The 20,841-nt window shown below is 40.8% G+C and overlaps 1 protein-coding gene across 1 annotated transcript; it reads right to left on the bottom strand.

Moving 5' to 3' along the window:
* Positions 1-115: 115 nt before the first annotated feature.
* LOC101871998 (acyl-coenzyme A synthetase ACSM4, mitochondrial-like) lies at positions 116-17,466 on the bottom strand. The gene is made up of 14 exons (XM_013127552.3): positions 17,462-17,466; positions 8,781-8,919; positions 8,117-8,327; positions 7,395-7,602; positions 5,402-5,545; positions 4,792-4,948; positions 3,269-3,348; positions 2,663-2,786; positions 2,209-2,289; positions 1,901-2,002; positions 1,439-1,566; positions 1,254-1,353; positions 550-669; positions 116-202 (listed from the first exon to the last, which is right to left on the bottom strand). The coding sequence occupies exons 1-14, from the start codon at positions 17,464-17,466 to the stop codon at positions 116-118; spliced, it is 1,686 nt and encodes a 561-aa protein (XP_012983006.3).
* Between the last annotated feature and the right edge of the window lie 3,375 nt (positions 17,467-20,841).

Raw genomic sequence — 20,841 nt, forward strand, 5'->3', positions numbered from 1 at the left:
ACAGTCGCTGCTCAGTGGGTGAAATATAATCCTGTGTTGGTGCTTACAGTTGTTAGAAGAGCTCCATTATGAATTAAATTGATAGGGATAGGCCTTTTTAGATTGCTTATCAAAATTAAGTCTTTCTCCATTCCTTGTTCTTCAGTTCATTCCGCCTGATTTTCCCAGAGATTGTCTTTGGCAGCTGCTGGACAAATTCAATCTGATTCAAAAGAGGAAGAAACTAAAATGAGTATATGTCATTTACATTTATTTATTTCTTTTTTCAGAACAGCTCCATCCAAAGTCTTCATCCTACTTAATTTAAATAAGAATTAGGGGACTGTGGAAGTAACTCCTAATTTCATTTTAGATTGTGTTGGATCTATTCTATTCCAAGAGGTTCTTTAAATAGTCTTGTTATTTTTCTTGCACAGCAAGTATTTGGGCTTTTTCTGTTACTGCATTTGAACTGAGTCTGTTTTTTCTGTTTGTAGCCTCCCTATGGTGAGAATAGGTGTTTGGGATTTTATTTATTTATTTATTTTTAATACACTCGTGTTTACTTGCCTTCCTGGGGTACTTGTATGGAGCAGTGACTTTCCTGACATAATCTTGCAATTCACGTGTCAGTTTCTTTGGATCTTGTGACTTGAAGGAAGGAGATAAGACCACAAAAGCTTTTACCACCTACAAATGGAAAATGAGTAAAAATGCAGCATTAGTTAAACCAGACCAACCTAAGGAATGAGGCAGTTAATTGAGAGTGAGTACTGCCTGCACTACAAGCTTATTCTATCACACATCTGCAGTACAGAAAATCTTGCTTTTGTGTAAGCAAATATAAAATTAGGACAAAAGACTGATTCTACCTTACATTAGGAAAGGTCCTAAGTGATACATGATAAAAGTTTTAAACTCTGCTTGAAATTTAGAGTTCTCTAAAGCAGTGCTTTAAAGTTCTTAGATGATACAGCCTTTTCTGTAAATGTATGTTGCTAAAGAATATAATTCCCCAGGCAGTGGGTCAAAGTGTACATCAGTTCTTACCAGAGTCACCTTTATACTCAGTGTCATGTTCTTTAGGAAACCAAGGATTATATTCATTTTTAAGACAGAAAAAAAGGGTACACAGACTACTCCCCTTGCTTTGGGTGAAGCGATGGAGAGAAGTTTGTGTAGCTGTATTAAAAATCTTAGGAGTTCAGTGGAAGCTTGAGTGTGAGCTCTGTCACACAAGGCAGTTTATGAACATGAGAGTGATCACTAATTACCTCCCCTCTGATGGGATCTGGGCTGCTGACCACAGCTGACTCAGCGACAGCTGGGTGCTCTATCAGGGCACTCTCTATTTCAAATGGTCCAATACGATACCTGGGAGAAAGAAATGAAATGCTTAGTAAAATGTATATGCTTATTTTTTAGACATTTCTTGGCATTTTAACTGAAATCTACAAACCCAGAGGAGATTATGACATCATCAGATCTCCCCATAAACCATATATATCCATCCTCATCCATGCTCCCTCTGTCTCCAGTGACGTAGAAGTTCCCACGGATTGTGGAAGCAGTTTTCACTGGATCATCCTGTTAAACAAGCAACAATTATTCTGAATATTGAGAAGCCTGAACCTCAGAGATGAGTTTTGCCTCTTTGGGCACTACCCAAATATTTTTCACTGCTTGTTTTCTGTCTCAAGTATGCAATAGCTTGTGCTTGCTTCTTCCAGAGGGGAAAATTTATCACAGAGCCAGATAGGGAACTTAAGGTCACATAATAGGTCTGCAGAAGGCTGGTGTAGAGAACTGAAGTGTGGTAAGTCAAAATATTGTGAGATCAAGATGAGCCAAAGCTCTTTGGTGCTGCACCTGCTCCTCTTGGTATAAATACATACCATGCTGCAGGCCTCAACTGGCTTACCACGTATCGAGTGAAAAAAGTAAATGGCCACTTGGCATCTACTTTGATAGCAATGTCTCCTTCTTTCCCAGGAGGCAGAACACTGCCATTTTCATCTATAATCTGCAATCGAAAAGGCAAATGGGTGATTATAACTTCCCATTTTAAGAAAGCCATGTTCTAAAACTAACCAACAGCCAACAGCTCAACCAAAAAGTCAGCCTGCCATGAATACCACTGTATAGTACTGAAACTTGTACAGTATGTTGTACTCTCTTATATTCTACTTCCTATGAAATCAACAGTAAGCAGAAAATGGGACCACCTACCTGAATATCATAGTGGGGAGCTGCCTTTCCCAAGGAACCTGGCTTAATTTTCGTTTCTTTTGTATTGGCACATGCCATTCCCTGTTGGAAAAGACAAACAACCAGCCCAGGTATTTTTCACTGTTATTCCTGAGGCTCTTCCTGTTCTTGTACTATGCCCATTGTTGAGCTAGTGTAAGATGTAAATTTTCCATTTGTGTGAGGCAAAACACTGAATTTCACTGAAAGTCTTGGACAAATAGTTCAAGATATTTTTCAGCTTAAGTAGTCTTAGAAGCAGTATCATAACCAAGCCATAATTCTAAAAACCTTAAACCCTCCTGTAAGCAACTGTCACATACTCTAATGCCATCTTTCTTTTTAATCACATATGCATGGCCCAGTTCTGTATTTACTAAGAGGAATGAGATAGAATCCAAGTGACAGCTGAGCTTTACAAAAAAGCGGAACATACAATTTCGGTTTGGCCATAGCCTTCATAAATATTCAGTCCTGTTTGGCTTTTCCACTGTGCCATCACGTCTGGGTTGAGTGGTTCACCTGCAGTCAAACAGTGCTTCAGTGCCTTGAACGCATACCTTCATAAGCAGAGGACATTACTGAGTATCAGAGGACAGAAAGGGACAAATGCTCTCCCTGGCAGTTGTTATGTCCAACCCCGTGACTTCAGGACACACCAGATTCTCTTAGAGTAAGGGTTAGGGTTGGGAGAAAATCTAGAGCTCTAATTGGAGTGGGGCTGGAAAGGGGCTGCCTAAGCAGTGAGGTGCAAAGATGCACAGGACTGACAGTGCAGCCACACCTGTGCCTTCAAGGGCTGAATACCAGCCTCTGTATGCACTATCCCTAATGCCTAAGGGCAAAACTTGCTCTGCATTGGAGGTGCCCGAGGGGTGGATTTCATCACCTCTCTGCAGTGCTAAAGAAATGGATCTGCCTCCCACAAATCTCCACCACTCTAAGAGTTTAAATGGCTATGAGGTCCTGTAGAAATCACTGTTAAGAGACAGACAATAGCTTGCAGACACAGCATGGCTACTTGTTAACAGACCCGCGGTACCTGGTGAGGTCGTGCTGTACCAGCATGCGGTAGGCAGTTGGTGCAGTGCACAGAGTGGTCACTGGGTATCTGCACAAGGTCTAACAAATAAAAAGAAGATTGAATAATACTGTTTTGGGAAAAACTCTGCTGCAAACTATTACTTTCTATTGCATATTACAGCTCAAAATACGAGACCTGATTGTAACCTCACTTACATGGAAAGCAAAGTAATTGGTGTCACTTCCAGTATTCAGGAAAGATGTTACAGGGCTCAAACATCAGCCGAAGAGGTGATACACTGACCGTGGTAAGTCACTGGGGTACCCTGATTTGTCATGATGCTTACTTGAAGCACAAGGATCAGCCCTTGGTATGAAACCTTGGCCCTGGAGGAACAACCTAAGTTTTGCAGGGAACTATACTGTAACCCCCACATCTCACCCTAGGACAAAGGACAAAGTCAAACACCTCAAAACAGAGGCAACTAAAACTGCAGGTTTCTTTTGAACATTTTGCCTGTCTTTTATCTAGCCACATGCTTTGTAAAAAGGACTGTCACTAATCTTCAGACATATTCTAATTCCCTCAGCTGCCCTAACAAAAGGCCTGACATGCAGAGCCAAGTCTCCATGAGATCTGGCTGAGTTGTGAGTAATGCTGTATTAAAAGGTTGTTTTGGACTAGTAAATTTATATATCCTCCTTTACATGGGCCAGGACAGGAGTAGCTTGCTAGCAAAATAAAGATCTCAGTCAAGCCTCTGTTTTCTGACACATCTTTAATTCACACCCATACCACCAGCAGATGATTCCCAGCCATTCAGGCAGAGCTAAGCCTTACTTCTTTTTTCTTTAAACTCCTTTCTGCCTGCAATGCAAATCTGCTCACAGAGGGGAAAGGCCTCTCCTTCAGCAGCTTTCACTCCAGCCACGCCGTGGGTGAAGCAGCCAAGAAATTTATACAAAAAAGGAAACCAAACCAGCAACTACAATTTTAAAATGGAAATGAAACAGTATTCAGATCCCCAAATAACCCCCACGTTAGGAACATACACTTTTCCACATAGGTGCTTTGAGCCATTTGGGAACAGCAGTGTTCCTCTTGTGTTAGATTAAAACTCAGATTGCTTTGAGAAGCTTGAAAATAATTTCTTTTCAGAACAATTTCTTTCAAGTCAATCTCACAGCTTCAGTGCTTCCCAGTACTCACTTGACTTCCTTAATGGTCACAACAGTGTAATTAAAATATTAATTTACATGTAAGCCAGCTCATTTATCATTTCAGTAGTGAAATACAGTAGGCAAGAGGCTTAAGTAACACGAGTAACTCCTGCTGATCAGAAGCAGCTGGTAATATCCTGTGCCCAAGAGTCATGCTACAAAATCCTTCCTGTATTATATTCCTATCAAAGAATAATCACCTTGTGGTTATGCCAGCTTAAAACGGCTAATCCCATAAACCTGAGAAGCTTAATTTTGTGGCCTGCTTGGAAAACAACATGAAATATGAGTAACTGTTCATTATGAACATGGTGTTCTTACATTTAAGGTTTCTCTTGCATCAAACTGTGGCATGGCATGTATGAAAACACATGAGCCCTGGAACCATGGCCCGAAAATGCTCCCAGCAGCTGCCTTTACCCAAGCAGTGTCTGACATGTTCCACAAGATGTCTGAGGGAGTCAAATCCATCCAGTACCTGTTGAAAACAAAGGTGTCTATAAGAAAGTCTGCAAGTAGAAATTAGGAATGTGAGGCAGGCAGGGGTTTTTGTAGGTTCTTTTTGTTTGTTTGGTGGTTTTTTGGTTGTTGTTTTATTTATTTTTCCTTAGAACGGCATGGTGAATTTGATCCAAAACTCAGGAGCTCAAATAAATGCCTTTTGCCCAGCCTTTGTACTGGTAAAAAAAAAATCAAACAATATCCTAACTCATTATTTAGCCTAACAGACAAGTAGTTTCTAAAACAGAGCCACAGACCAGATCGAAATAGGTCCTTGCTTCCTGGGTAAAATTCAGCTGAGGAGACAAGAGAAATGACATGTACGGTATTGCTGGCGCCTCATCATCTATCATAACTCTATCACACACAAAATCTCTCTGTTTGCTTCACATTCCAGAGCTGTAAAGACATAATTAGCTGAATACTTTACCTTCCTAAGAGAAAAAAACCCAGACCAAAGCTTCCATAGGAATGTTCAACCATTTTGGGAGAGCCTGTGGTACCACTGGTGAAATAGATTGCCATTGGATCCTGGCTTTTTGTCTTCACACAGTTATGGATAGCAGAGGCAGCCCTTACAAGAAAAGACAGGTTACTGAAACAGTGGGCAGCATTATTCAGCACACTCAGCTTCGATCCTCTGTACCCAATATATGCAGGACTTTGTAAAGTGAGATGTGAGGGATAAGAAACTACTGAGATTCCCTCACTCTTGCACTGCTAGTTCTGTATTGAAGCATTGTTGATGTTGGTCTTCTTTAACTATTTTCTATGTCCAACTTCTCCACAGTAAAAATGCCAACTGGCTGACCTTTATTTGCCTCCCTTAACAGCCATAAAAAGGGCCCAGCACCTTGTGTTTGACTCAAGTGCCCTCCAGAAAGCACAGCTTCCAGTCTTAACGTGATAAGCTGAGGGAAGCTTTGGATATGTGGTCCCACTAGTTAATTAACCCTGTTTGGGAAGTATGAAGAGGCTCAAACTCTCAGTTGTTTGGCATGTGACAGGGAAATATTTCTCATCACTTTCTAGGATGAGAAAGCAAAACCCTTCCTCTGCCAGGACTGATGTTCTAAAAGCTTCTACTTGGCATGCAAACACTGTCCATGCCTGCGAAGCTGGGCATAGGAAGTCTCTCTGCCCAGGCCAGCCGTCTCCCTGTGCTGGTTGCCAGGCAGACCTGATCCCCAGAAGCCCTCACTCCAGAGCCTCACAGCCTCCTGGCTGGTTTAGCAGTTGGCTAAGGCAGCTGAGGACATGGGGAGCTGGGCAGACTGGGCAAGTATCCCAGTAGATAGGCAGGCTGCCAGTGATCTGGCGAGACAGCAAGTCAGGCAGGACAACAGTCCAGCACTCTAGGAAGACTGTGAGCATGACAGCTGAGCAACCCTGGAGCCAGACAGCCAGCACTTCACAGGGCAGCCATCCTGGGAAACCAGACAGCCTACCTGCCTGACTGCCAGGCACAGCCTCTGCAGGACTGATGCAGTTCCAGGCAATATTTAGGTTTTATCAAAATCAATTTTACTCTCTGCCATGAAACTGAGATGTGGAATATTAGACCAGCATGAAAGAGGATTCATCAAATCGACTTGACAATGTTTTAGTAGCTCTAGGAGGTTTGAGAATGCAGTGTTACTGCTTTCCCTGTCTTTCAGTTTAGTGACACTGAAATGTGCCATTGTTCAAAAGAACAGATGTAAATACAGTCAGTAATTTACAGTCATGTAAATGCATTGTGAGCTGCACACGCAGTACTAGTTCAGACACCTGTAGTTGCGAGAACACATGGTACATCTTACGAAGCTCTTAAAGTGACTGAAGGGCTTGGATCCCACCTTGAAATAATGGTTTTAGCTACATTGATTTTAACAGGGTACTTGCTTTTCTTCTCTACTCTGCCTTTCCACCCTTTCTACAGTCCCATGCACTGCAGTGAAGACCTGTCTGTTGGGTGCCATTTTAGTAGCTACTTTTCAGCTGTGAGGCAGGTTGTTTCCTAAACACATTAGGTTAATTTTGCAGTGCCCTTTTTTAGCTTTTCATACTGAAAAGCTATTTCTACTAACCTTATTATAATAGAGTTTTAGGAATATGGATTGGAATAATTGGTATAGAATATTTTTCTTTGCACTTTAGAGGGTAAACAGGCCACAGCTGTCAATGAGAGAGGCTTTCCTATCTATTATTCTGTATTATTTCATAGTCATATATAAAAAACCTAGTCATTGTACGACTGTACTTATTCTTTGATTCAGCTATTTCCAAATGCTCTGTAGAAAAAAAAACTTAATTGCCTTCTCTCACACTCCCTCAAAGGTATCTAGTTCATATCTAGACACAAGTGCACAAGTGTATTTAAACAACAGGAGAAATGTTCCACTAGAGGTAATGATGATGGGGTTATTGTAGAAGGCACTTACTTGAGCAAATCACGGAAGTTCAGCCACTTGTCCCTTCTGCTTTCAGATACAATTACCTTTGTTTTCAGAAACTGGGATTTGGATGCAACTGAGTCCACCACAGGAGCAAGCACATCAGTTGTAATAATGCACTTAGCCTTGGAAGCCAGCAATCTATAGTAGATGTCTTGTGCTGTCAGTTGTGTGGACCCTGGGATGATGATAACACCTGAAAGTGCCATAAGATTGGGAATTTATTAGGTATTTGTCACTTTCAGTCCTGATAACTTCATAGCTTTTCCTGAATTGCTGAATATCAGCACCATTCAGTCCAGAAATTAGAAGAAGATAAAACAAGCGCCACACACATGAACTTGAATACAGATGTGTCAATCTGCAGTACAATATAGCTTTGTTTTTATGAGATCCTTTGCTCCAGGCACAATGTAAGTAGAAAATATAACTTTGGGACAGTAAACACTAGCAGCTTTAACTTTATTGAAGTTAAATTGATTTAACACAACCAAATTGATTTAACACAATCAACACAAGCCACAGAAAGCAAAGAAAAATGATGAAGGTAATTCCATCAGTCATAAGAGACTACACTGTCAGCCTCTTTGATTGTCAAATGTTTGCTACACAGTCAAATAAGAAATGTAATTGTTAAATGAACTGTTAACCAACTTTTGGCATAGAAGGTAACAACCAATCTACAGACTATTAGCAATGACACAATTCACCTGTTCGCATACAAGCTATGCTCAACAGCCACCACTCTGGGATTCGAGGGAGAATCACTAAAACTCGGTCTCCACTTTCCAGACTGCACGGCCCAGAGAGCATGTTGGCCACTTTTTGGGACAGGAAGCCCAGCTCCTCAAAGCTCCATTTAATTTCATCTCCTTTTCCATTTATCCACCATAGAGCTGGATTTGATGGTCCTTTTTGTTCCTATACACAAGCGTAAAGAGCATGTTGGTTACTTCTGATACACCTGCAGTTCCATGCAGGGTTTTTGGGATGGTCCAGGAAGTGGAATCTGATAGTGTGACATATTCTAGGGCAGGGATATTATGCATGTGGTTTAAAAGAGACCTTTTTCAAGGCAACTATAAGTTGGTGAGTATAGCTAACTAATTTGCAATGTTCATATATAACTTAGAGGCTTTTATGACCCCAGCACTGCACACACTGCTGAATCAGAGTCATAGAGACAAAGCACCATGTCCCTTCTGATGCCAAGCAAATTGCCTCTCCTTTCTCTGCAATGTCAATATTATGCTAAGATAGAAACAGGGAGGAAATTCTGGTACCACTGAAGCCAGTGATGGTTTTAGGCTTGATATTGGGGATAGGGGCAGAGTTTTACTAAAAACACTGAATCTACAGGGTCAGAAACGTTACCTTTTTGATTTGAGACCACTTGTCCAGCACATCACTTGCAAAATTAAAGTACTTGGGTACTTCCTGTTCACAACGACTGATAGCTTCATAATATGAGAAATTCAAAGGTGCAAAAGTCTTGTGATACTGGTGGAATAATCTGCAGAGTGTGTGGATGCTCCATGAGGACTGCAACACTTGAAATACAAGTAAAATCTTTGTGGCACAAAAGCAGATGTATGGGGGCTTTTGGATATAATAAAAAACCATCAGAACTGGTTTTTTAATGATTAGTTCCTTCCTACAAGAGGCTGAAAAATCAGTAATAGTATTATGGTGTGCACATTCCCAGATGGGCTGTTGGCTCCAAATGGAACAGATGTATACAGAGCAGCAAGTCCACTTCTGTATAACATTTTATCCCACCTCTCCTTATGTGTAAGCTAGAGCTCTGGTATCACTTTTAAGTCTCCTGCTTTTTCATCTTCCCACAGGTTTCTCAGAGAATTCCCCCTGGAGCTGACAATTCCTACTCTTTCCAACCAAAGTAGAGGCTAAGCTGAGTATTCTGCATTGCACCATTTACTCTGCCTTCCTTACTGTCCACAGAAAAAAATGTGTTCCCTCCCCACTGCTGGCATTTGCTTTTTATTAGTTGGATAGCAAAGTCTTATGAATAAGTCTGAGGTGCCTTTCCACATTCTATTATTGATTTGTTTACCAGACTAATGCTTTTGCCACATCTGCATCTGTCCTTCAATATGCAGAGTTGCATTTGGTTTTACAGAATACCATTTGTCATTTTGCATGACCTTGAAAACACTTTGCAAGAGTGAATTACAGCCGTATGTATGGGAACATGGTGCTCAGCATACATCAGCTTCAGAGACTAATAAAAGGATTTTTCTTTTTTCACATAGTTTGCTTATAACACATTATTTCTTATCTCTGTCCCTAAGAGGTCATTAAAAAATCCAGATTCCAGAACTCACGGTTAATCAGTGACATCTTTGTGGAAATGGCTGCTGGTTTATTTTTCTCTTGGATCTGAGCCAGTGATTGCAGACTCAGATCTAGAAGATGTTCTTGCAGAAAGAAGCTACTTCTTCAGTCTGCTTGGGACAAAACAGAAAAGTAGTCCACCCTCTTTCATAAAAGTGAGAATCATGCAAAGAAAGAGGAATAAAGTACAGCACTGTAGAGTTACATTTTTTCACATTAGTAGATGGCATCTGTCATTTGAAAAGACATCTGAACAACTATTAAATAAAAACTAATTTCTCAGGGTGTTTAAGTAGGTTGTGCTTACCTGGAGGTGTTATTTGTGATCAGGTGAGACTTCTGTCAACTCCTCCTCATGTATCTTGCCTAGTACTTAATTGGTGAGTACTGCCATCTGGCTTCTCTCTAGTTCTTTGAGTAGCTGTGGCCCTTCATTAGGATCACACATCATGTTCCATGGTGGGGATTATTTCCCCTGAGAGCACAGAATTCATCTCTCCAATCTCCTTCTGGAGAAAGGCACAATCACCAAAAAAGCTGAGAGAAGACAGGAAGAGCGCTGAGTATGAATAATTGTGTTTCTGGTTCACTGCCTTTGGAGAATGGATAATCTACCATACATTACTGTATAACTATTTTATGGCACCAATAACTTTGGAAATAGCAACAATGGGGCTTTATTCTCAGATGCTGGAGTTAAATATAGTATGAGAATTGATAAAGATATGAAGATTTTCAGAAGCTTGTTGCAAATAAATATCACCTATAATATCTGCCATCAGATACTTCTGTGAACAAAATACATGCGGTTCTGACATCAGCTCTGAGGACAATGAAAACTCAAACTACCATCATTGCTATGAAAAGGGTTACAAAAGGCCGAGACACAAAATCCAGGCTCTGAAAGACATGATACAGGATCTCCAGGTATTCAGTTATGGTGAGCTTTGTAAACTTGGATTAGGTGAATTCTACTGCTGTCACAGTAATGTCTGTCAGTATTGCTACCACAGGCAATAAGCTCTGCAAAGGGAAAGATATTTTTAAACTAAGACACAGATAAGTAAAAGCTATACATAAGCAAACACATAGACTATATGATATATACAGACTGTGTATAAATATAGGTATTTAAAAGATGTGTAGATATAACACTTAGGGACATGGTTTAGTCGTGGACTTTGGCAGAGTTGGGCTTATTGTTGGACTTGATGATCTTAACGGTCTTTTCCAAACTAAATTATTCTATGATTCTATATAGAGGCAGTACAGGGTGTAATTAAGGATCAGAGTCAGGGAACAGAGATGCTGCTAGAAACAACAAGCACAAAGAGCAGCCATGGAAATAAGTGACTACAAAGAGGCAGAACCAGGCTGTTGGGGACCACATGCAGAATCTCTGCAGGCATCAATGCATGGCCAGTCTTCCAAGAAAACCATTGAACTGCTGTGTGTTATGGATATCGGGAAGCTTTCAAGCCACTTTTGCAAACTGAATGTAAGCTCTGAAATGCCTCAGAACTATCCAATTTGGAATCAGTGTCTTTGCACAAGTCACGTACCACCTCTCCCTCCATGCCTTCTGTGTCTTGTAGACTTGGAGCCAGCTCCCCCAGCCTGCTGCTGTAGTGTTAGGAGATGATCCTCCCCAGCTTGGTAAATCACATATGATATTCTGAAAATGCAGATACCCAAAGCTAAAGTAATTGCAGGCTACCTGTCTCTCAGCTTAACACTTAAAAAAGGGCATGCAGCAGACTGCCTCAAGTGACAGTGTTTACTGATGTTAAGGTGATCTGAAGAGAGAATTACCCCATTTTTCTGATCTGACTGCTATTTAACTGGTTCTGCTTCTCCTCTTACCATTTTTCAGTCAAGACTAGGAGAAAAGATAACTGTGTCTTATGCTGCCTGGTAGCTCATATATTCAGAGAAGTTAAAATGGACAGAGCAATAGCAACCACATGAAATTCCCAGTGAAACCTGGAGAAAAGCCACAGTGCAGTGCTCAGTTCTTTGAATGTACGCTTCAGGAGCACCCCCAGTGAGATTCCGAGCAAACATGTTTGGGTCAAGGTTTGAGGAACTTCAGGCTTCTGTAACAGAGCACAGAATTTTCCATCTGCTTTCCCCATGTGGAAATTACTCCTCCCATTCCTCATTTTATTGTGGTTGTTAAGTGTCTTTTGAGCTGTGCAATACACACATGAAAAGCCGTTCCAAACACAGTGTTTCTAACGTACATACATGAGAGGGCATTAAGCCCATCTTCAACCCAGTGTGGAGAGACTGAAATCAATGACTGAATTTGCTCACAGATTTTTCAGGGCAGACAAATTTGGCCCTTTTCCCAGGGTAAATCAGGGTAAATTTCTATGAGCACTCAGGGGTTTACAGCAAGAACTCCAGTGAGGTCCCTCGTGCTGCCTTCACCACGTAAATACATTTGGAGACACACAACACAGCTGCTACTGTTTGTAAATGTCATAAACCATTATTGGGTGCAATAATGATGGATCATACACACATGGATGGGTCAGCCCAATTTGTCCACAAAATCCTAGAACAAGCAAAAAGGGTGAGAGCCCCCAAACAGTGAACGTACTGTAGCAGTCTTCCACTAGCACACATGGAAAAAAACCCAATTGACCCATAATTTTCATGGTAGTTGCAATGAAATCCAGAGAAGTTTCTCAGTTGCTCACCGAATTTAACTACTGGCTGTTGATGCAAATGTTGTAGAGAACCATTCAAGGCAGATGATACAATTCCTCTCTGCATGTCTGTTACTTCAAGTACAACATTTTGGACAGTCTAAAGACTTTCTGTGGAATGAATCTCCAAAGGACTGGTTAATAAAATATCCAAAACCGCCTCGTTTCAGTATCTTTCGTAAATTCTCTAAAACATTTAATGCTCACAGCATGCAAATACTCCAGAGTACTAGTAGGGTTTATTTTTCATCTGAGGTCTAATTTTGCTCCTAAAGAAATAAATTTTCATCTATCCCCTGAGTAGTGCAAACTCAGATACATTTAGATTGATGTAATTTACACAGACATAGCATTTTGTGCATTTGCTTTCTCTTTGGTTTTGACCTCAGGCAATTACGTGCTTTCTAAGTGGAAAGCAAAGCCATATCCATTTCAGAGCTTAAGAGTATGAAAGAGGTGAGATCCACCTGCAGAATCCTCCTGGCACAGCCTCTCCTGGGACTTGTCTTTGTTAGCCAGTTAATAACTCAATTAGCTGTCCTCAAAGGTCAACAACAGCTTCACTACACAGCACATTTGCTATTTTCCCAGGCTCTTGGTACAACAGCAGATGGGTTCATGGGTACTGCATAGTGGCTTTACAACAGAACAAGGAAATTCTGAGATAAACAACCCTGGACTCGGTGTTTTTGTGCACTTTGAGCACTGGTGTTTTTGTGCTTCTAGTAAATACAGCATTGGTCATAGAGTTCAACTACTACTTACATCTTCTGCAGCAAGAATAAAGAGTATACAGCCTGTGCTGTAGCAGCACTGTGTGAGGTGCAAGTGCTACAGAGGGGTCATAAGAAATGTGAGATGTGACCTAACAGGGATGATCTAAACCTCTGCTGCAGCCACAGCCACGTAACTCTGCTTGACTGTTATGGAAATTTCTCACAGCCTGAACTGACTACTTAGTCCAGGAAATCCTTGATTATATTTAATCCTGAAACTATCTGTGACCCAGCACTGTCTAAAGCGTAAAGTCTGATCATCAACAATTATTAAAAACCATTCTCACAAAATAGGATTTGACTTGCATACTTTGTGGCTTTCAGTGAAACAACGCACATACAAACATAAAAGCAAAAGCTGAAGGCAAGTCTGAGTCCCCCTCATTTATCATTATTTTCAAGCCAGTTTCTCCCATACACATTATAAATTATAGGGAAAATATTGCTTTGGAAATACCCAAAAGCACAAGACCAAAACCTTACTCAGAAGGTTCTCCAGCACCTCTTAAGAATGTTAAGGAACAGGATGCCAGAAAGCAGAAAAGCAGTCATGTACAGCACATTCTGGCCAGCAGCTCAGCAGCAAAACTCAGCTCTTCCCCAGTCTTCCTTTCTTAGATTCTTCCTTTGGATTTTCTCAGAGACCATCTTTGGCAGTTGTTGAACAAACTCCAACTTGTCTGTAAAGAAATAACAATACTCAGCAGTTTGACAGAACTTCCAGCTTCATTCCAAGCTGTGTTCCTTTGCTGCAGCAAGCCTGTGATTTTAAAAGCTACAGGCTCTTCTGAGGATGAAGCAGCAGGCAGCACACCCAGTGCCCAATAAAGAGTGACTTTTTAAAGAAACAGAGTTCATCACTTGGGTCACTCAGCAATTCTTCAAACCAGTTGTGAGGGACAATCGCACCCCACTGAATTTGAGCACAGCTTGGGAAAGGGGGCTACTAAGAGCTTTATTTGCTTGCTGGAAACCCTGGCCAGTGAGGCAGAGCTCACTGGACACTCCTGCACACACCCCCAACAGAAATGTTTTGATCCAGCTGTTTTGTTTCTTTTTTCCTGGTCAGGTTCAGGTTTTGACATGGTTTAGAGGTGGGGCTTATCCTTCTTCTGATGAACTATTCATGTTAACTCTGGAGGCCCTGGGGTTCTTTTCAACTGTGCTAGATGCTCCGCTAGTGGAGTCTGAGTCCTGCTTCACCTGCACTAGCTGTAGCACTGTTTGCCTCTGCACAGCCCACTGCCACCAGTAACGAGATGTGAAAATCACGCTGAGATTCTCTCAAACCTGCCATACCCCTTGAGCCTGATAATCTGCAACCAGTGCAAACTGTGATAACTGCTGAGTAACTTGACAGGCCAATTGATTGTTGCCAGCTGAGGCTTTCAACCCTCTGTTATAACATCCAAGAATTATCTGTCTCTGTTCAGTTAGTCATTCAAGATGTATAGAAATACATTTAATATCTTATAATTGTATCAAATTCATAGGATCTGATTCTTTTGTTTAAAATAATTAGGATAAATTTATACTCATAGGCACAATTTGATTAGGGAAAGGAACATTTAATTTCCCTGCATATAATCACAGTGAAATCTAATATAGGTTCCTCTGTAGTTTCAACCTAAGAAGACAACATCAGATCCTATCAGGGTAGGCCTATGATGTTCAGCTAAGCATGTAAAGGATGTGTGTTGCTGTCAGTTTCTCAATTTTACATTTCAAAACCTGATTAAAAGAAGTTCCAGGAGAAAAAAAGCAAAATTCTACTATTCCAAAACAAAACCTGACTGTATTTCTTATCTGATTATTAGGTTTGATTAGAGGAGTGTATTGTCAAGCACTACTTGTATATTCAGAACTCTGTGGTACTTGCCTTTCTTGGGTATTTGTAAGGTGCAGTAACTTTTTTTCACATGCTGAAGGAGGATTTTTTCAGGATCTTGAGATGTAAATTCAGGAGACAGAACAATAAAAGGTTTTACTACCTAAAGGAGAGAGCTAGAGTAAGGCAAAACTCAGCAATCATTAACTTGATGAATAATGTTCAATAGGAAGACTAAGAAAAATAACACAATTTTCTACAATCAGATCTCTTTCAAACCCATAGAAATACAGGTTTCCAAGCCAGATACTGGACAACTTACTGTTTTTTATCATTTGCTGAGTTCCAGAAATGGGCTTTAAAACAGCACAGTGGCATTCCCAGCAGATAGGAATCCTTCACTGGTGGTTAGGCAGGCACGTCGTGTCCTCAGTGTTGAAGAAGAGGGGTGACTTAGATAAGCCACATTTACTTAATCATCTTCCTAAGAATAGCTAGGGTACATTACTTCAAGCTATAGGATCTCACTGGAATACAGAGAAGCCATTGGTGTAGGTACCCCTATTTTTTCTGAAATCAAAAGGATGTTAGATTCCTCTTTTGTATGTATTTTAAATACATACAAAAATGTACTTGAAAATGCCAATCTACATCTTTACAATGTTAATAAAGCCAATATTTCCCTCATGGACAGCTATTTCTCAATACACGTACATATTAGACGTTTTAGGTAGCTCAAACAAGCAAACACTAAGCAAAAATCAGAGAGGCAGTGACACCATTATTTGGTGGAAGCAGAGCACGCCTCAGGATAGTTTACAGTGCAGAGGGAGATATCATTACTCATTTTTGATGAAAAAGAATTCGTGGTGTTACAGAGATGTGACTTGCCCTAGATCAATCCTTATGTCTGTGCGTGGTACAAAAAACTGAATGTGTTTTTGAGTTTCCACTCTACCAAGAGCACTGTCTCTCACCAGGCATTAACAATCCACTAATACAACAGCTTTTGCTCTTGAGAACACACTTTTTATTCTTACATTTAAAATAGTTGCTCTGTCATCTGTAGCTAGCCACGTGAAAAGAGGCATGATCCCTGAATCTATGGAGAAAATGAGGTAGAAGGGTCAAATTTTATCCAGCCTGTATCAGACCCCATAGTGTATCAGAGGAATACAAATTCACCCAAAGCTTAGTAATGATGAGGAAATTATAAATAAAACATTCAATAGAAAAAAAAATTACAAATGGGGCTAAGCAGATGTAGACGTCAATTTACATAATCCTCTTTCAATTCATTAACAGGCCTGATTCTTTAACGGATCTCTCAGGAGTGTAGCTTCATGTCACCGAGTAGAAGAGATTTACCTTTAATGTCATTTTGCTGCAGACCATAAACATGGAAGGGAAAAAAAAACCGTGGAATCATTTAAAATTATTAAAGGAAGCACACAAAGTCCTCTCTGCTTCCTTCACATTTCTGTTATTTCATTTACTAAGAAAATAATGCTTTCTATCCAGAACTAGCCAGTCTGACCATAATAACAGGCAATGAGGTTTCAACAATCTAGCTATGAATGCCTGGCCTATGCCCAATGAATAACCTCACCTCTGCACTTGACTGCACTTGCCTAGGAAGTATCACAGGGAAACAAATACTGAAAGCATCATAAAAGGCTAAGATAAGCAATTTTTGAAAACATACCCATACACTGTTATCACCCACTGGAAGCAAGTGAAATAAATACCTGAATTAAAGAGGTGAAGTGTGTTACCTTCTCTGATTAATCCCATTTATCTGAAATGTGTGGCACTCACAGAGGGCTTAAAAAATGAGAGGTCTAGTGCTTGCAGTTTCCCTCTCTCTAGGGGAACCTGATTCAGAGTATGGAGCCATTCAGAGCATAGGCTTCTTGGCAGACAATGCTCCTAGAGCCAGATTTGACCACAAGCTTGTTTTGCTCACTTTTCTTCTGATAGAATCACATTAAACAATTTTTTTCTTTCATGGGGGATTTTATTTTCTACACTCACTAGAGGTGTGTGACATTGTGCTTGAAGATAACTTATTCTGGATTTTAGGACTGCAAGGAATCCTTTAAGAAACAAGCAGCAGCTGGACTCTGTTACTCTGCCATAGCTGACGAAGCTCAGACACTGGTAGTGAGTTCTGATCTGCATCTTAAATCTAACACTTGAACATAATGGCCAAACTTGGCTAATTACTCCTTCTGTAACTGATCTTTTCAATAATGAACCCTTCTCACACAGATACGATTATATCAATTTAATTTATAAATTATGTTCTTTTTTATTCTTACATGGGGACAGATAAAATATTAGCATAATAATTGCCTTATGAATAACTAAAGCCAAACTCACCTCATGGCTGCACCTTTATTCCAGCTTTTTGTATTGCTGGAAAGGAGATGAAGTTGTAGATCACTTATAAAAACGCTCCTGCTCAATGGACTGGCTAAAAGTCAGTCATGCAAAGGGCATGCAAAGTCACAAAATCACCATCCAGCAAATCTGCAAGACCAGGTTCCAAGCACATTCTGGAAGTGAATAAAGGATCTCTAGGCATAAAACTAAATATTAACTTTTTTACTAATGCAAGCAGAACAATTTTACGTGCCAAAATACATGCACCCAATATATGTACACACACAGAGAGCATACATATACATGCAACTTTAAGCATGTACTATGAAGTTGGGCTGTAAGAGGGAAGGAGAGGAGGTCTCAAAGGGAAAGGCTGGTCTCTTGAAAATTATAGTTTTCAGCCAGAATGATACAATCCAGTCAAGTTTCAAACTTTGTGGCTCCAGAAGAAAGACTTGCTGCAGACATTTACTTTGCTTTCAATTGCTTGTAGCTGCAAGCGGTGTCTCTGAAATCATTCTGCATGGATCAGAGGAAATATACTGGCAATTCTCTTATTCTGGGCATAGGAGAAAAAGTAAACAAATTATCTACCTTAAACATGAGACAGAACAGTGTACTGAATATTGCTGATAAGAGGTTGCTGTAGCATGGAGCAGAGCACCTCACAGCCTAGAGCCACAGCATGTGGCATGAATAACTTGTCAGTCTTCTTGACTTTGACCCTGGACTGTTCATGCAAAAACCTGGGTACTATAGCACAACAGAAACCCAGTTTCTATGGTCAAATAAGGAAGTGATTACCATAGATAACAGTTCTAGCATGGAAGCCTGGAGCACATTATTCCAATGAGACACATTAGAATTTAGAGAGTCATGACCCCACAGAAATCAGTGGTAAAACTCCAGTCTTCAGTATGGTAGTTTAATTCAGACCTTTTCTTTTAAGGTTCTGAACCCCAACTCTGAATTTAGTTGCTTGATTTTAGGTCCTTAAATTTGGTAAGGGAAAAAAACCCACAAAACTTCCTAATTCTCAGACATCACTGGAGTTTAACTGCCCAAACACCTAACTGCAGGTACAAGGGGAGTTGCCAGGTGCTCTGAACTCCAGTTTGTACACTTGCTCACCATTCCACTTTTTGCAGCCTTTTTGTTGTTTTGTCTACTTTTTGTTGTTTTTAAACACTTCTCTGTTTAAAAGCAAGCAGAAAGATGTAGAAGATGTAGAGTCCTTGGAAGGCCCAGGAGTACAGGGCTGTTAAAGGAAACTGAACTGGGTACAGAAAAGATTTTGAGGCAGCAACAAGTGACATGCCCAAACAGGTGCATTGAAGAAACTAATGATCAGTTTTATAATAATATAATCTAATGCTCCAAGAAAACTCAGGAGTGAGTGTTTTAAAACTTCTCTGTAATATTAAGAATTCCAAAAAATGAAGCTACTGTCAAAAAGAGTGACATAAATGTATTTATTGACAATTACTTTTATTTCAAGCAGTTGCTAGTACAGAAATTGTTCTAGTGACAGAAGTGTTTACTCTCAAGAAATAAAATATTTTCATTTCTCAAGATTAGAATGCTCCAAATCCCACTTTACAGCTGCAGCAGAGAGAGAACTCCAGGCAGTGAGACACAACTGTAAAAGCACTTATTTCCTGCCTAAAGATGCTATTGTTACCCAGCAATTTCTTCTTACTTAATGAACATAAGAGGACTCTAAGGCTGGAGATGCTTTTGTTAAATAATGAAAATTTGTGCCACAAAATGAAATTCAAAAAAAAAACCCAAAAAAACCCCACAAACCCCCAGGATGAGTAACTAAGAACTGATACTACCTTGAAGTCTGTACCACTATTGCACGTGCCACTGTAAGAAGTAAGGGTGTGTACACTTTGTACATGCTTCTTCATGAAGATCAGAGTTAAATGTTAAAAAATTATGCAACCATCTAAACCAGACCAAGGAATGTTTTTCACTAGTTTCACCCCTAAGTGACTGCAGAAATAGACTGGTCCTGTAGGAAGTGTCTCCTATGGCAAAGAACCATGGTCTGTTTTACAAATTGGGTCACCTGCCCAACAACAAGGGCATCACTTGTCAAGCAGAGTTGCAGGCGTAACATAGCCTAACCTATACCAATTCTGTTCTAGTCTAGTCTAGTGTAGTCCATTTCATTAGGTTCCATTCCATTCTCTATGCTCAACCTGAACTGAATACTAGTGACACTGATTTCTCTTCAGCGTCAGGGGTTTTCAGCTACAAAAGCACTTTCAAGGACACAAATCACAAAACTTTCATGTGGAAACAAGATTTTATTTTATAATTCCATTTGATTTTGGTTTGGTTTCTTATATTTTATGTTCTTTTAGAATCATTACATCCTAGAATCATAGACTAGATAGGGTTGGAGAGGACTTCAAGAGCACATAGTTCCAACTGCCCTGCCATTTTCAGGGATGCCTCACATGAGAAACATGTCGCCCAAGGCTCGGTGCAGCCTGGTCTTATACCTCACCAGGAGATGTCACCCAAGGGTCTGTACAACGTGATGGTGTTGTACATCACCATGGGATGGAGCACACACAGCTTCTTTAGGCAAACTGTTTCAGTGCCTCAGCACCCTGACACTTCTTCCTTACATCCAGCCTGAAAGTTTTATGTTATTATTTACAAGCATCATCACCAACCACACACAAATATGCAAGAAGAAGAAGGTGTGTGGTAGCATGGGGTATTTCCCAAAGCATGACATCTATCAATGATATGCACACAATTGACTTTCAATACTCATTCATTCACTGTGCTTCCTGGCCAGGGATGCATGAAAAGTGTTCTTGTGCCTGCCTGGCACTGGTGTTGCAAGCAGGGAGAACTGGAGAGTGGCAGCTGCTGATGGGGCAGCAAGGTTGGAGCCCTCCCAAGCACAGGCTGCTGTGCAGAAGCAAGAACCCCTGGGGAGATGGAGCTAAGGGAAGAGCAGAGCTTGCTCCCACTCCAAGATTGCACTGGGCAATGGAGCCAAAGAGAGCCAGGACATGAGAGTGCCCTGGAGGTGCAAGAGCAGCGGGCAAGAACCAAGGCCAAAGGGGAAGCCTGACAAGGGGATGTGCTCAGTGCTCCAGAGGACAAACAGCAACTCCCAGGGAATACCCTGGAAGGCCAGAAAGCTTCCTCCCTCCAGAAGCAGGGCACGAGGGACACCTGCATGGAGCATGAGCAGCAGCCTTTGGGCACAATTGCCCAAAGGAGCCCCAGGAAGGGGCTGTGCTCAGCTGTGGAGGAAGGCAAAAAACCCCTGGGGACACTTGCATGTCCTCTGTGGGGAAAAAAGCCTTCCCCCCAGCTGCAGGACACAAAGGGCCACCTTCGTGGTA

Source organism: Melopsittacus undulatus, chromosome 8 (assembly GCF_012275295.1).
Source record: "Melopsittacus undulatus isolate bMelUnd1 chromosome 8, bMelUnd1.mat.Z, whole genome shotgun sequence".
NCBI lineage: Eukaryota > Metazoa > Chordata > Aves > Psittaciformes > Psittaculidae > Melopsittacus > Melopsittacus undulatus.

What these genes read in the sequence shown, in the direction of transcription:
- LOC101871998 (XM_013127552.3), bottom strand. An exon ending in CATAGCTTGTATGCGAACAG is followed by an intron (nt 7,603 to 8,116) that starts GTGAATTGTGTC and finishes TGGCACTTTCAG; the next exon opens with GTGTTATCATCATCCCAGGG. An exon ending in AACTTCCGTGATTTGCTCAA is followed by an intron (nt 5,546 to 7,394) that starts GTAAGTGCCTTC and finishes TTTTCTTGTAAG; the next exon opens with GGCTGCCTCTGCTATCCATA.